We start from the raw sequence: 15,720 nt of genomic DNA, 5'->3' as shown, positions 1-15,720 counted from the left end.
ACCCGCCCCACTGTTTTCTCTCACATACTGCAGAACTCGGATGACTCATGCTCTGTGCAGTACTTGGCTTCGTACCCGCAGCAGGGCACCATGGACGGTGCCTCCCGGTGCTGCTCCAGGGGCGGCAGAGTGGTGACTGGCGGAGAAGGAGGTGTGGGGTTGCCCTTCCTCTGCCTGCGCCGGGCAGGGAGCAGCAGCACTACCTGTTGTGGAGTGGGACTGCCTGTTATCTCCCTGTTACAGTAGAGAAGGGAGCGGGGGTGAAGCGTATGGGGTAGACAGTGTGCCCTGCTCTGCATTCTATATTTACAGCGCTGGCACACACACCGGCGGCCACTCGGTGGGATACCTGCGCCCACACTGCATATGCGCGAGGCACCGTTCTCTCACACCTAGTTACGGCCCTGGCAGCTTTGTGCCAGGGTTTATTTCCTATCCTAGTTATGCAGTAAATTAGCCTTTACTAGTATGACGAGGCGGGTGAGGGTAGTTTTGTTGCCTCATTAAAGTTATTTATTAAATTGCAGCAATATTTTTTAGAGCAATAAAACGATTAAAGTTTTGGCAACAGGCTCCTAATTTCTGATTCATTTCTACATTTAAATGTATATTGTTCTGTTATTATCTTTTATGTGTTAACTAGAAAAAATTTAGATTTTCTATAAACTATGAAAACAAATTTATTTATTGTTGTATTTATATTAGTTAAAAAAAATTGTTTTTGTGACACAGAAAAACACAGCAAATTTCCATAAAAAAAAAAAAATCGAGCCAGGTAGGAGTCGAACCTACAATCTTCTGATCCGTAGTCAGACGCGTTATCCATTGCGCCACTGGCCCTACATGCTAAAGCCCCCAAGGTAGTTTTTACATATGTTGGGGGATAAATAATGGACAGTGAAAATATTGTTCTTTTTTAAATCCTTTAAGTTCGTGAGTTATTTTAATACTAAACAAAAACTAACAATAAATTCATAACCATAAATTTAGCTATTTATCATTATAATATACTCCTCTTTTCTCACTTATTTTCCAATTGGCATAATCTGACCTGGGTTAGTTTAAAACTGGAATCTTCTAGGGCTCATTTAGAGTTTGGAGTAAAGGCCTAATTCAGATCTAATCGCAGCAAATTTGTTAGCTAATTGGCAAAACCATGTGCACTGCAGGTGGGGCAGATGTAACATGTGCAGAGATAGATAGATTTGGTTGGGTTATATTGTTTCTGTGCAGGGTAAATACTGGCTGCTTTATTTTTACACCGCAATTTAGATTTCAGTTTGAACACACCCCACCCAAATCTAACTCTCTCTGCACATGTTACATCTGACCCACCTGCAGTGCACATGGTTTTGTCCATTAGCTAACAATTTTGCTGCTGTGATCAGATCTGAAGTAGGCCCTAAATGCAGTCAGAAAATGCAATTTTGCTCTTTGGCAAAAGCATGGTGCAGCAGAGGGGGGTAAATCTAGTCTGGGTGGTCAGATGCAGAGTTGGGAGGGGGAAGGGGGCGTGTACTAGCTCAACTCTAAATCACAATGGTAAAATAAAGCCGCCCAGTAGGTGGGTGTAACATGGAAATGCAAGCAGTACTTTCCCTACATTCAAAAAGAAATATAAATAATAATTTGTCCCCCTTGCATTGCAACATGGTTTGTCCAGGTGCAAATCTGCAGCCTTTGGCTGGAAAAGAGAAAGAGAAAGACAGAGATAAATGATTGTCTTTGGCTTTGCAGAGGAAAATAGTTTAGTGATGCTGTAATTTCCCATAAACGTACTTATGGATTTAGAGAGAGCTGTATGTTCTGCGTGGTTCTAAAAATGTGACTTCCAAGGGTACAAACGCCACAGCAATGATTTTTACATTGCAAAATCTCATCTATACACCAGTAAGGAAGAAAACAGAGGTTGTGTACTGCCACCTGGTGGCTAACTCAGGTATTACAGTCACTGTTTTATGAATGTATCAAAACTGCACTTACCTGTAAAAGCAAAGATTACTTGCATCAAAGGTTTTACTATATAAAATATCTGGGTTGGTAACGTGTGACTGGAGATTGGGAGACCGCAGTTCACCATACAGATGCCGGGATCCTGGCTTTTAGAGGTGTGTGTGTGTGTGTGTGTGTGGGGAAGGGGGGGGGGGGGCAGCGCAATGAAGCCCCTTGCGGGCTTGCTGCGTTCGCCACGCAGCGGGCTCAGTGGACACCCACGAGTGGGAATAGTCCCTGTTGGTTGGCAAGGCCGACCGGCGGGCTATTCACTGTTCGGGATTCCGGCGTTGGTATAGTGACCGCCGGTCTCCGGACCGCCAGTCACATAACCGCATCCCAAATATCCTACTAATAAAATACCAGCATAGATATTGAAGACGTTGTTTAACCTTTTCAGGTTTTGATCTGTACAGTGTCATTATAATGCTGAGCCTAACCTAAAGACAAAACCTTTCTGCAATTGTGTAACTGCTGATCAGTGGTTTATAGACTCCTTGCTGTGCATTTTTGGTCATTTTGGATGACCACTTTTTTAACTCTTCTATGTAAATGTTGCTGTAATCTATGTGACTCTGGTGGCGATATGTAATGGCGGAGGTGCGGGTTGCCAAGTGAACTCGGACGTTTTTTAAAGAAACAGTCATTTACAAGGCAAATACCATCCCTTGTAAATGACAGCCGCTTTAAAAAAAAATATCCGTGTTCAGCCGGCAACCCGCACCTCCAGCAAACTTGGACACCATGACATCCCACCACCGGTCTGGAATTTGCTTCCTAGATTTTTTCTCTGATTGGCTCAGCCACCGACTGTAATGAAAAGAGACTCTCACACCCTTCCTAGTGCTGATGTGCCCCTGACCCTGCGGCATCTATATACAGTATATAATAACTATGACTTATATAACGTAACACTATAACGTAAAATGATCAGACAACAGTGTTAAAATGGGTCTCAGCTGAGTAACTGTATTAGCAGAGCTCACCCAAGCACTCGATAACCTAGTCCTATAGAGGTGGACCAAATGGGAGACTACATACCTAGCCACATCTACAGCCACACCAGACTGCACACCCCTTTACACACCTTGGGGCATAATGAACGACCACATCAAGGGGGCAATAAGACCAGGCCTTCACAATATCTCCCAGATCATGTACAATGGCCATGTGCAAGTCAAGGGACGTGTGCTTGCCCAGATTGTTCCCCCCAACATGCAAAACAAGGACCTGAGGTACACCCCACATGCACATGGCCACAATCAGCTAGTTCATCATCTCTGAACAATTATTGTTGTTATTATTATCATCCTTTATTTATATGGCGCCACAAGGGTTCCGCAGCGCCCAATTACAGAGTGCATAAACAAATAATCAAACAGGAAAACAGCAACTTACAGTTGATGACAGTATAGGACAAGTACAGGGTAAATAAACATAGCTACATCAGCAGATGACACTGGAATAAGTATCAGGTGGCAGAAGACTGATGGATTTGGAGCAGTTGAGGATTATAAAAGTAAGAAAAGGATAAGCACATAAGTGAAGAGGGCCCTGCTCGTGAGAGCTTACATTCTAAAGGGGAAGGGCAGACAGACAGGGGTGAGACAGATGGGGTACATAGAGAGTGTGGAACAGAGGGTTAGGATGAGAGTTGGCTGGGTTTGGTAAAGAAGTGGGTCTTAAAAGCCCGTTTGAAGTTCTGTAGAGAGGTGGAGAGTCTGAGGAGGAGAGATAGAGACTTCCAGAGTAAGGGAGCAGCACGTGAAATATCTTGTAGGTAGGAGTGGGAGGAAGTAATCAGTAGGCAGGAGAGGTGGCGTGCACATCTCTGACCTTATCTCCCTTTACACTCCTACCCGTTCTCTTTGCTCTGCTAAGGTAGCCAAGAGTCTCAGGCCACACTGTCAATAAATTATAATCACAGTGTCACGATCCGGGTATCTGGACGCCATTTCTTACCTATCAGATGCCTCCTAAGGCTGGCTCAGCGCTCCAGGACCGGATCCCATCTGTTATCCTGATGTGCACATTCCCGCATCCTCTCCTGTCTCTCTGGACGCAGTCACAGTAACGCCTTATACATCTGGCATGGCGTCTCCCGCGGCCTCCGCCGCCGTCCCTGAGCTTCTGCATTCAGAGTGGCGATTACGTCAGCCGCGGCCTCCGCTGTGTCCGCGTGGTCGGATGTGCATCTGTCAGCCTGGCGTCTCCTGTCTCCGGTGGCCGGCGCCGCCATTACTGTTTTCCAGACCACATGGATTACAATCCAAACTTCCCTCCAAGTGTCTGCATGGGCGCAGCCATCTTGGATTCTGTCAGCTGATCATTCCTACCAATCCGTTGTCAGTATTACTAATTTGCATAATTGCCTAGCCAATGCCTTCCTTGCTGCAGGTATAAATAGGTTGTGCCTGAGCAAGGAAGGCGTCAGTGCTTTGGTTGTCAAACCTAGTTCCAGTTTGTCTCTCTTCTGTGAATGTCTTCCAGGTTCCAGCTCCTGTCTCCAGACTTCTGCTATAGAGACCCGCACCAGCATTCCATCTGCGGTGTAGCCTGACTCTCCGATCCATTCTGGACTCACCTGTTTCCAGCTACAACATCACCTGCTTCCAGCTTAGCTTCCAGCAGTGTACAGCTTCTCTTAAAGGGCCGGTGTCCTTTCTGCAGTTTACCACTCTCCACCGGTATTATTATTTCTCCGCTCTCAAATTCTACATTTCATCTACATTGCATCGCTCTCAAACTTTATTTATTATTTAACTGGTTCCAGCCAGTATCCACTCCGTGCCAACACCTGTCTGGTTCTAACCAGTACCCACAGCAGCATTTTATCTACAGCAGTCCAGCTTTCCCTGGAACACCAGCTGGTACGACCCTGGGCTTTCCTCATTGCTACAGTTGAGCCTGGTAAGGACTTTCCAACTTGCAGATAATAAGAACTGTCTCATACCACCAGAGCTCTGTGGCCCCTGCCACCCTGTAGTACCCAGGAACTGTATTATTATTTCTCTGCTGATTTTTATGTTACTTTTTACTGCTACTGTGATGCATGGAGTTTGTCATAAATAAATATCATTGACTTTTACTCAAGTTGTCGTGGTCACGCCTTCGGGCGGTTTCTCTTCATGTTACTTACATGTCCAGGGGTCTGATACAACCTCCCAGGTTCCGGTACATCTCAGCCCCTACAACTGAGGCTGCCTTCCGTCAGCTCAGGCCCTCAGTTGTGACACACAGAAGAAAAAAAAATATCTTAAAGATCCAACACACGCAAAGGACACCACCTCACTGGGCACATCAGGCTGTCCTCGCCAGCTGACAGGAAGATCCTCTTACCCGGTGGAAAAGTAACATAGTAACAACTGTTACATAGTTGGTGAGGTTGAAAAAAATACAAGTTGTCCATCAAGTTCAACCTGAATTATTGTTAGGATCTCCTGCTCTGTGCTGCCACGTCGCCATGGCAACCGGGAGGCAAGTGTTAGCGAAGTAACCTGAGCGCAGCTGATACTCCGGTCCGGGTTTTTACTGTGCAGTGGTTACAGGCTCTGTGCACGGCAGGGAATCGGGCGCTGGTTTTGTGCTCACAGTCTTTGAGGTCTGAGTGGGGCGTGGACAGCACCTGCTATATAAACCATCCTCTCAGGCTAGGTAAATGCTGCTGAATCTTTGTTTGTCAGTTCCAGAGAGTTAGCTAGTACTGTGTGACTTTGTATTTACTTGTTGCTTACTGCAAATAGGCCTTGGGATTCAGTACTTCATTCTGCCAATCCGGACCTAGCAGTAAGACTGGAGTCAGTTGTTTAACCTGCTGGGGTTCTTTTGCTATTCTGTGAACCCAGCAGGTTTGCGGCTGTACTCTCAGACCTGCCTGCTTAATCCTCCCTCACTGTGCAGGGCGTCCAGGTGTCAGTTTAGTGGCAGTAAGCTGAACCTGTGCCCTGCAAGTGGGGGTTAGGATTGTGGATACTCTCCTTTTGTCTATATTTCTATCTCTGACCAAGGAGTTTATTCCCACACCCGTTAGTAACCCTTTGGGGGTTTTTCTGTTGCTCTTAGCAACATCATTTCGGGTGCTCCACATGTTAAATCACTACATCGCTTCATTGTCCGCTCTATTCCATCTGAGCATTCCTGACACTAGGGAGACACCCAGTTCCTGAGCCTTTGGGCTTCTCCGTTCACTTTGTGTTTATTAGTTATTCCATCACCTCCTGTGTATGCTATATTATACTGTCTGTGAGTTTGTTTGCTTCGCATCCCTCTCTGTTCATACACCGGTATACTCCTGTTAACACTGGTGTGCGTAACAATTATATTATATTCCCTATTCTATTTTGGTTAAAAGCTATATCCTTGTATATCTTTTCCCGTTAGAAATTTATCTAACCCATTTTATAACGCATTGACTGAGTCCGCCATTACAACCTTCTCTGGCAGTGTATTCCATATGCGTATTGCCCCTACAGTGAAGAATCCCTTCCTGTGCTGAGTACTATATTTCCTCTCCACACGCCTTTGTGGGTGTCCGCATGTTTTGTGTATAGGTCTCTTAATAAACAAATCATCTGATAGCTCCACATATTGCCCCTTTATATATTTGTAAATATTAATCATATCTCCTCTTAGTAGTCTCCTTTCTAGTGTAAAAATATGTAACCTAGAAAGCCTCTCCTCATAGTCCAGTGTCTCCAACCGCTTAATCAATTTGGTAGCTCGCCTCTGAAACTTTTCAAGTTCTAAAATGTCTCTTTTATAGTGTGGTGCCCAGAACTGTACACAATACTCAAGATGCGGCCGTACCAACGATTTATAAAGTGGCAGGATTACACCCTCCTCTCTTGCCGCAATTCCCCTTTTTATACATGCTAATTCCTTATTTGCCACACTTTGACATTGGGTACTGCTGCTAAGTCTTGGAGCATCTCATTTTGTAAAGAACTGAAACATCACTTACCGCCCATCCTAGTGGACAGAACAAGATGGTTTTCTGCCATCGATGGAACAGACCCACCGAAATGGTTCTTTTTTTCTCTTCAAGGTGCTGGGACACGGCATAGCTCTGTCCCGCAACACCCCATGGAGTATAGCTCTGTTCCTGATACCTGCAAAGTCCCACCCCCAAGCTCTGATTGACCCATGGGCCAGTTAGTAATAGAGGAGGGATGACCATCAGTTGATGAAACCATCGATGGACATCCATTGCATAGTTTGCAACCATTAATATTCCCTTGCCATTTCACCTTTGATGGTGAGCACAGACGATGGCCATCCCCAATGATTTGTCCTGTCAGAAAAAGAGAGGCAGAGTATGACCGAGGAACAGAAGTCCTGAGGTACCTTTGGTAGGAGGTGGAGCCAGCTATGCTCTCAAATGGTGAGGGGAGGATATAAAAAATTCCTCCATGGCTATTAAGCCCTCTGTGTGTGGAATGCTAGTGTACAAACTGCACACTTCCATTGAGGTAGGCAATATTCATACTGATCTCTTTGTAAAACCAACGGACAAAAATACCCTCCTAACGGTTAACAGCCACCACCCTAAACCTCTTAAGATGGGCCTCCCCAGATCACAGATGATCAGGGCCAGCAGAATTATCAGTGACCGTGATACAGTAGGGCCAGAATTGGACAAATTGGTAAACAAATTTGTTAACAGAGGTTATAACCCTAGCATTTTACGTGCACAGAAAAGGGAGGTATTGGCTATGACCAGAAACGATTTAATGACCCCAAAAGTAAAAACCAAGGAATCATTGATGCCTTTTGTGAGCAAGTATAATACTTCTAGCACTGTTCTTCCAAGAGCCGTAAGGGCCTTATGGCCAATTGTGACGACTGACAAGCATCTATCTGACCTGAAGACCAAGCGTCCACTCATGTGTTTCAGACGGGGTAGAAGCATTAAGGACCATGTGGTACACACTGACATTACAGGCTTTCAGTCTAATTCAGAGAAATCCAGATGTTTCCTCAGTAGGGCCCCGGGGTGTTACAGGTGCCTAAAATGTACTACATGTTCGCACATGGTCACTGGTACTCAATTAAAGCACCCTCACAGTGACCGAGTATATTCGATCAAACATATACTTACCTGCACGACGACGCATATAGTGTATCTCATTATATGCCCATGTAACTTATATTACGTGGGCAAATCAATCAGGTCAGTACAGGAAAGAATGGCCTTACATAGATCTGCCATCAAACAAGCTTTATCAGGCAAGGGCTCGGAACAAGTGGTGAAACATTTTGCTGAAAAAGGACATTCTATGGGGGACTTAAAGCATTTTGTCATTGATCACGTCCCAAGAACCTTAAGAGGAGGTGACAGAGAGAGGAGCCTGTTGCGCATAGAAGCGAAAGTGGATATATACGAATTGGACACTATTAACCCCAAGGGCTTGAACGAGATAATGCCGTGGAGTGTTTTGGTATAGCCTCCACTTATGGTTGGCACCAGTTCCATATAAGCAGCCAGTTGATTTTTATCCAGCACATATAGTAGTAGTTTACCAACTCCAGAGATTAGGGTTGTTGCCATAGTGGTGGCCACATATTTAGAAGATGCCTTATTCCTTCACCACAAGTAAAGGAGACTGTTAGAATTGGTTTTTATTGCACATTTTAGTACACTTTTTTTTTCCACACCCGACAGGTTTTTAACGTTTGACACATAGTCTGCACGTGTATTTTTTATAACCAAGTTTTTACGTTTTTTAACACTCTTTTATGGTCAGTAGACCCCACACTAGGACACTATTACGAGGACACATGAACTACAATATCGTCGACAATATCGTTAACAATTTTTCCTCTCCACTCATAGTCACGATTATCCTAGTTTTGATCAGGATACTATAGAATTTATCAGTAATACACCAGTAGAACTTTACGTAGGTAATAGTTTTTAACACGTTTCTTTTTAGTCCAACAGACATCTTTATTAGTAATGACATGGAGCATGTTTTAGATAGAAGTAAAACGGGCCAACTAGGTATAAAGGATATAGTCACGTAAGGCTACCACCTTATTGTCTGGATGGATGAGGGTAAGAATTTGCTTATTACCGTAATTTAAATCATGTATGCAATTAGGGGTTAATTACCCTTAAGTTGACGAGCCCCGTGAAATAGTACTCTATTATGTAACGGTAATGTGTGCTTTAGTATCCTTATGCTGGATTTTTATATGAAAAAGGGGGGGGGGGGGGGTATCTTCCAGCGCTTAGGTTTATCAAGTGAGTACAAATGTAATAACCATTAAAATTGTCAGGATAGAAATGAATCCAATAACAGTACTTAAATGAATATTTTATTTATTCAAAATATAATATAAAACACACCATAAGGATATTTCCTATCTATATTAAAACTAAATCTTATACTAGTGGATCCTAATACCGGTATACTGTAACAAAACAAACAACATAAAACATATAAAAAATTATTTGTAAAATGTATAAAAAGGGAAAAATCAGTGATACGCTTGTTTAGCGGTTAACTCACTCAAAATTCACAGTCCTAATCATCATATATACTCCTAATTCCTGTCTGGAAAAAAATCGAATTTTGCTGGGGAAAGAGAAGGGTAAACAGTCCATGTATGTCCAGAAAAAAAGCAGTATCCTGCCAGGCCAAATGGCTCCGTTTCAGTCTTATTGTGACATCAGCGTCACCTGATAATAGTATAACGTTCTTTGTCAGGAGTCACTTACTTCAATGCCACAGGTCCAAGAGCACGGGTGTCTGCCGGCAGACAGTTGCTGGTGCCTCTGCCACCTGCAGGTCTGGACTGCCCTCCTGACCCTCAGTAGCCTCCAGGCACACTGAGCTCTGATGGCAGCAGTCTTCCACACTCTCCTCTGCCCCAGCCCCACCTGGGACCTGTATCAACAGGGCAGTCCTTCAGCGTGGTCACACACCCATTTTGTCCTTGTGGGCAGATACCTCCTGCTCCTCACAGAGTCAGCTGCTCACCAGCATCATCTATGGTGATACTGCCACACACAATAACACTATAGATATATATCATACTTGCCTACCTGACCCTCTCCATGAGGGAGAAAATGCTCTGTTCCTGGACTTTCCTGGTAATGTATGATTGCCATCACCTGTGGTGAAACACCTTTCTTATCAATTACCTAGCTCACCACAGGTGATGGCAATCATACATTACCAGGAAAGTCCAGGAACAGAGTATTTTCTCCCTCATGGAGAGGGTCAGGTAGGCAAGTATGATATATATATCTTACAAATTCAGCACTCAGCTAATATTAACACTTTAAATTGTAATTCATCTGAATTCAGGGAATGTTGGTTCCAAAATATTGCAATAGTTTGTTGAGCTGACCCCTTTATGGCAATTCCCTTTTGGTCAGTCTCTTCTGACTTTCAGGAATCTGAGCATTGCTCTCAGGCATCTTTTGGATATTAAATACACAGTATGCTTCTATCATGGGTTTAGGCCCTGACACACTCCTTTAACGAGACAGGAACCTCACCCAAGCATATCAGTTAATAAACACCTGGGGAATTTCTTAACGTTTAATTTACATATGGACAATAGGCACACCTCCCAGCATGACCCATTCCAGGAGGACAAAATGCTTCCAGCTTAATTTAGAATTGCCATCACCCGTGTTGAATAATTTTTTGATAAGAATAGTATTTCAGCACAGGTGATGGCAATCACAGGGAAATCCAGGAACAGAGCATTTTGTCCCTCCTGGAATGGGTCATGTTGGGAGGTGTGATCCCGAGGGCCAAGATCAGAGAACAAAGAATCCAACACTCAACAACTGGGTTTCAGGGGGGAAGGAGAGGGGGGGGGGGAGGAGGGGGGGAGGTGCAATGTGGCATCTTGGGTTTCTGTGTGGCATAATGTGAACTGGAGGCATTACAGTGTATATGACACGTCTGTGGTGCTGGCAGTACTTGCATATTATACTTTATACTAATATTGACAATTTTATTGGTAGAGACCCTCCGTGCTGCAAACCTTAATCTGGCCCTGCACACCCCCTGCTCATGACTCACGACCCCCTCATTACTCGCACCCTCAGGCGGGCAGGAGAGAATCCCTGGACTATACAATTTACTGGAAGCGGGTGACAGATTAGCACCCTGGGTACCATAGGACCATGATATGGCCATGAAAAGAGCCCCCTGATATTCAAGGCTCTCCTATAAAATGCTATAAATATGTTTGTTGTTGGGAGGCTTGCAATATAGCAACAGCTGGACCTGTGATCACCTAACCCACCAGCTGTTGCTAGGTGGCAATCCTAATCCCTAGAACAAAGAAAGTTTGGGGTAACTATATGCTACCGTCATAGATCCCTGCACTATAGATCCCTGATAATATAGTATATTGTCTCTGATACATGTCATTTTCACTTTCTCTCTGACAGTATCGCAGTGTTCCTAACCTCTCCAGTCACTCCCTGCCTGGTAACTGCTGATCCTCTGTCTGCTCATTTTCCTATTGGTCAGAGACCCACACACCAACCAATTAGCAGGGAGACTACACCCCCTTTATACAGAGTTATACAGAGTCACTGGGTGACACTATTATACTTGTTGTGAGTTTCTCTCCGGGAAGTGTCTTCTGTTACTGATCCAGGATCCCCCAATATATCACCCACATGAGGTCGACACCCTAATATATCACCCACAGGAGGACATCACCCCAATATCACCCACAGGAGGTCGTCACCCTAATATATCACCCACAGGAGGACGTCTCCCCAACATATCACCCACAGGGGGTCGTCACCCGAATATATCACCCACAGGAGGACGTCCCCCCAATCCATCACCCACAGAAGGATGTCCCCCCTTTTCCTGCTCATTCTGGGGGTGTCAGGTGTCTGCTCTGGTGAGTATATGGGGAATCAGGTATATACAGTAATGGGGGAGGGGGGGAGTTGCACTAGTTTTTTGTCATAATTGCAGTAATCTTTGAGAGAAACCAGATAATATATAACGTTAATATAAATTGTGTCCTGCTGCTGCCTCTGATCCTAATCGCCGGATGGGGGAGTTCTCCGGCAGTGAAGAAGTTAATACATCTCGGTGCTAGTGTTTCTCGCATCGGTAAAGCGGGAAGAGTGAGACCAGTATGATATATGTCAGTATCATATTTACCCCAGAATTTGTTACAGGATGTGCAGTGAGGTAAATGTCTGAGGAGGCAATGTCTAGTACCAGAGCCAGATATACACACAATATATGACACCAAGGGCTCATGTGGCCATTATACACAGGTGCAGCAGTATATAGATGTGGGCATTATACACAGGTGCAGCAGTATATAGATGTGGGCATTATACACAGGTGCAGCAGTATATAGATGTGGGCATTATACACAGGTGCAGCAGTATATATATGTGGGCATTATACACAGGGGCAGCAGTATATAGATGTGGGCATTATATACAGGTGCAGCAGTATGTATGTGGGCATTATATACAGGTGCAGCAGTATGTATGTGGGCATTATACACAGGCGCAGCGGTATATACATGTGGGCATTATACACAATCGCAGCGGTATATACATTTGGGCATTATACACAGGTGCAGAGGTATATACATGTGGGCATTATACACAGGTGCAGCGGTATATACATGTGGGCATTATACATAGATGCAGCGGTATATACATGTGGGCATTATACACAGGTGCAGCGGTATATACTTGTGGGCATTATACACAGGTGTAGCGGTATATACATCTGGGCATTATACACAAGTGCAGCAATATATATACATGTGGGCATTATGCACAGGTTCAGCAGTATACATGTGGGCATTACACCCAGGTGCAGCAATATATACATGTGGGCATTATGCACAGGCGCAGCAGTATATACATGTGGGCATTATGCACAGGTGCAGCAGTATACATGTGGGCAGTATACACGGATGCAGCAGTATATACATGTGGGCATTATGCACAGGTGCAGCAGTATGCATGTGGGCATTATACACAGGTGCAGCAGTATATACATGTGGGCATTATACACAGGTGCAGCATTATATACATGTGACCGCGGATGGAGGAGGGTGTCTGCGGGTGGAGGGGGGGCAGGTGTGGGGGGAGACATATAAGGGGGGTGGATGGTGGTGGAGGTCTGGAGGTGCTGTGGGTGGTGGAGGGGCGGCGGAGTGGGAGCCGCCGGTGGTGTAGGGGGTCTGGAGACACAGCGTGTGGGGGAGGGGTGGAGTGCCGCATGTGGTGGAGAGGAAGGTGCGGCGGTGTGGTGCATTGGGGAGGTGTCTGGAGGTGCTGCGGGTACTGTACCTGGCAAAAAGGTAGTTGGAGAGTATTCAGTAACAGGGCCAGGACAGGGGTGACAGGGTCAGAACAGGGGTGACAGGATCATAACAGGGGTGACGGGGCCAGGACAGGGACGACGGGGCCAGGACAGGGGCGACGGGGCCAGGACCGAAATGACAGGGACAGGATAGGGTTGACAGGGCCAGGGTAGGGGCGGCAGGACCAGGACAGGGGTGACAGGGCCAGGATAGGGGTGACAGAGCAAGCACAGGGGTGACAGGGCCAGGATAAGGGTGACAGGGCCAGGATAAGGGTGAAAGGACCAGGATAAGGGTGACAGGGCAAGGCTAGGGGTGACAGGGACATGACAGAACACAGGGCACGGGAGAGATTGGTATTAGGGACAAAACAGTGGTGACAGACAGATGTGTCTTACCGGAGTCACTGCTGCTGGCTGCTGCTGTTCCACTCCAACCTGTTGGGATCTGCTGCTGGTGGAGACTTGGCATGGCTGACTCTCTCACGCTGGAGTCCTGCTTCCTCTGCCCGTCCGCATCCCTCCCCCCCACTCCTCAGTCACACACCGCGGACCTCGCACGGCTGCCGGGCACTGTGGTAAGGGGAAGAGAAATGTGTACCAGCGCTGGCTGAATAAATTCAGATAATATATTGCTAGTAATAAATTAATAATAGTACTGATACGGATGGTTTGTTCTATGTAAAAAGGTATCAATTTAATAACATATCATAAATAACAATTCTAAAAAAAGAAAAGGAATTCCTTTAGCCACAAGGTGGCAATAAAAGCTTATATATAGCTTATCTGGACAGGATTTCATATATTTCTCGTTCCCCAATGTCAATAATGTCCATTCCTATGGGCTAGGACAGCTTCCCTCTGTGCATTCACTGTATTAGGCAAATATTTACCAGATCCCCTCGTTTGAAAGCATCAGCTTTGGAACAAGTCCTTTGTATAGCTGTGGGGCTGCGTAGACCAGTTTAGATGATGAGGTCCAGTGATGGGAGCGAAGTCCAAATTGTGCCCAAGGAAAAGCGGCTTGTGCAGGCCAGTGGGTAGAACGGGATCCAGATGGAAGGTGTAAACTCAAGTCCAGATAGGGAAAGCTCAACGCGTTTCACTGGTATAATCCAGCTTCCTCAGGAGCATGTGGTAAGGGGAGACTGGGAGTGACTGGTTAGCCCCCAGGAGACGCTGCGGCTGGAGGGAGAAGGGGGTCATAGCATGCACGCGGCGCAGACCTCGCAGCTGCCGGGCACTGTGGTAAGGGGAGACTGGGAGTGATTGGTTAGCCCCCAGGAGACGCTGCGGCTGGAGGGAGGAGGGGGTCATAGCATGCACGCGGCGCAGACCTCGCAGCTGCCGGGCACTGTGGTAAGGGGAGACTGGGAGTGATTGGTTAGCCCCCAGGAGACGTTGCGGCTGGAGGGAGGAGGGGGTCATAGCATGCATGCGGCGCGGACCTCGCGGCTGCCGGGCACTGTCGTAAGGGGAGACTGGGAGTGACTGTTTAGCTCCCAGGAGACGCTGCGGCTGGAGGGAGGAGGGGTCGTAGCATGCACGTGGCGCAGACCTCGCAGCTGCCGGGCACTGTGGTAAGGGGAGACTGGGAGTGACTGGTTAGCCCCCAGGAGACGCTGCAGCTGGAGGGAGTCATAGCATGCACGCGGCGCAGACCTCGCAGCTGCCGGGCACTGTGGTAAGGGGAGACTGGGAGTGACTGGTTAGCCCCCAGGAGACGCTGCGGCTGGAGGGAGGAGTGGCCGGAGCCTGTAAGCATCACGGACTTCTGCAGCGCTGGCCGCAGGCTAAAGTGTAAGGAGCTGGGTGCTCCTCACTGCAGGTGGCAGCACTGCTGGTAGCGGTTGGGTTGCTGGGGATGGAGATAACAGAGGCAGTACGGAACCTGCACAACGGCAGGTGCCCCACAAAACTGCAGCTAAGAAGCGTGGAGTGTGCCAGAAAGTGACGCTCCTCCGCGCCAGAGAGCCCCTGCTGAGTATGCTGATGTGGGGGTGTCAAGCACACAATGAGCCGGTGCCTGTCTGTCTGTACGGCATACCCCCTCACACACCCCCATACCTCCCAACTGTCCCGATTTTCGCGGGACAATCCAATTTTTTTTGGTCTGTCCCGCTGTCCCACCCGCGGGCCGCAGTGTCCCACGGTGGGGGGGCAGTTGGGAAGCTCCTGTACTCTCTGTTCTGAGAGCGGTGAATAGACGCTGTGCGTATGCGCACAGCTTCTATTTAGTGGAGACAGAGGGAGAGGGGGCATCAGGGGGTACGGATTAAGAGGGGGTTCCGGCAGCAGAGCCATATTAAGGGGGGGGGGGGGCCCAGGGGGTACGTACCGTGGGTCCCACAGTTTTAGGGGCCTCCCCGGCTGGAGTAGCTCTGTCCCAGCTCTGAAGCTCCCCCGT

General features: G+C 46.8%; 1 protein-coding gene and 1 non-coding gene across 10 annotated transcripts in view; one reads left to right on the top strand and one right to left on the bottom strand.

The window, feature by feature from the left end:
- Positions 1-767: 767 nt before the first annotated feature.
- On the bottom strand, positions 768-840 carry TRNAR-ACG (transfer RNA arginine (anticodon ACG)). The gene has a single exon. It is a non-coding gene; the product is annotated as a tRNA-Arg (tRNA).
- A 10,687-nt stretch (positions 841-11,527) lies between these two features.
- Positions 11,528-15,720, top strand: part of LOC134949628 (class I histocompatibility antigen, Gogo-OKO alpha chain-like) — a 433,106-nt gene continuing 428,913 nt past the window's right edge. For 4 of the 9 annotated variants that reach the window (XM_063938342.1, XM_063938340.1, XM_063938338.1 and 1 more), the window contains exon 1: positions 11,532-11,874. In XM_063938342.1, coding sequence (XP_063794412.1) covers positions 11,826-11,874 — 49 coding nt within the window. In that variant the 5' untranslated portion in view covers positions 11,532-11,825. Of the gene's footprint in view, positions 11,875-15,720 lie in introns of all 9 variants that reach the window. The other 5 variants (XM_063938344.1, XM_063938337.1, XM_063938345.1 and 2 more) reach the window with 4 other exon arrangements.

The sequence above is a fragment of the Pseudophryne corroboree genome, chromosome 8, assembly GCF_028390025.1.
Source record: "Pseudophryne corroboree isolate aPseCor3 chromosome 8, aPseCor3.hap2, whole genome shotgun sequence".
In the NCBI taxonomy this organism is placed as follows: domain Eukaryota; kingdom Metazoa; phylum Chordata; class Amphibia; order Anura; family Myobatrachidae; genus Pseudophryne; species Pseudophryne corroboree.
The sequence above is the reverse complement of the archived record's forward strand: the minus strand, read 5'-3'. Positions and strand labels throughout refer to the sequence as shown.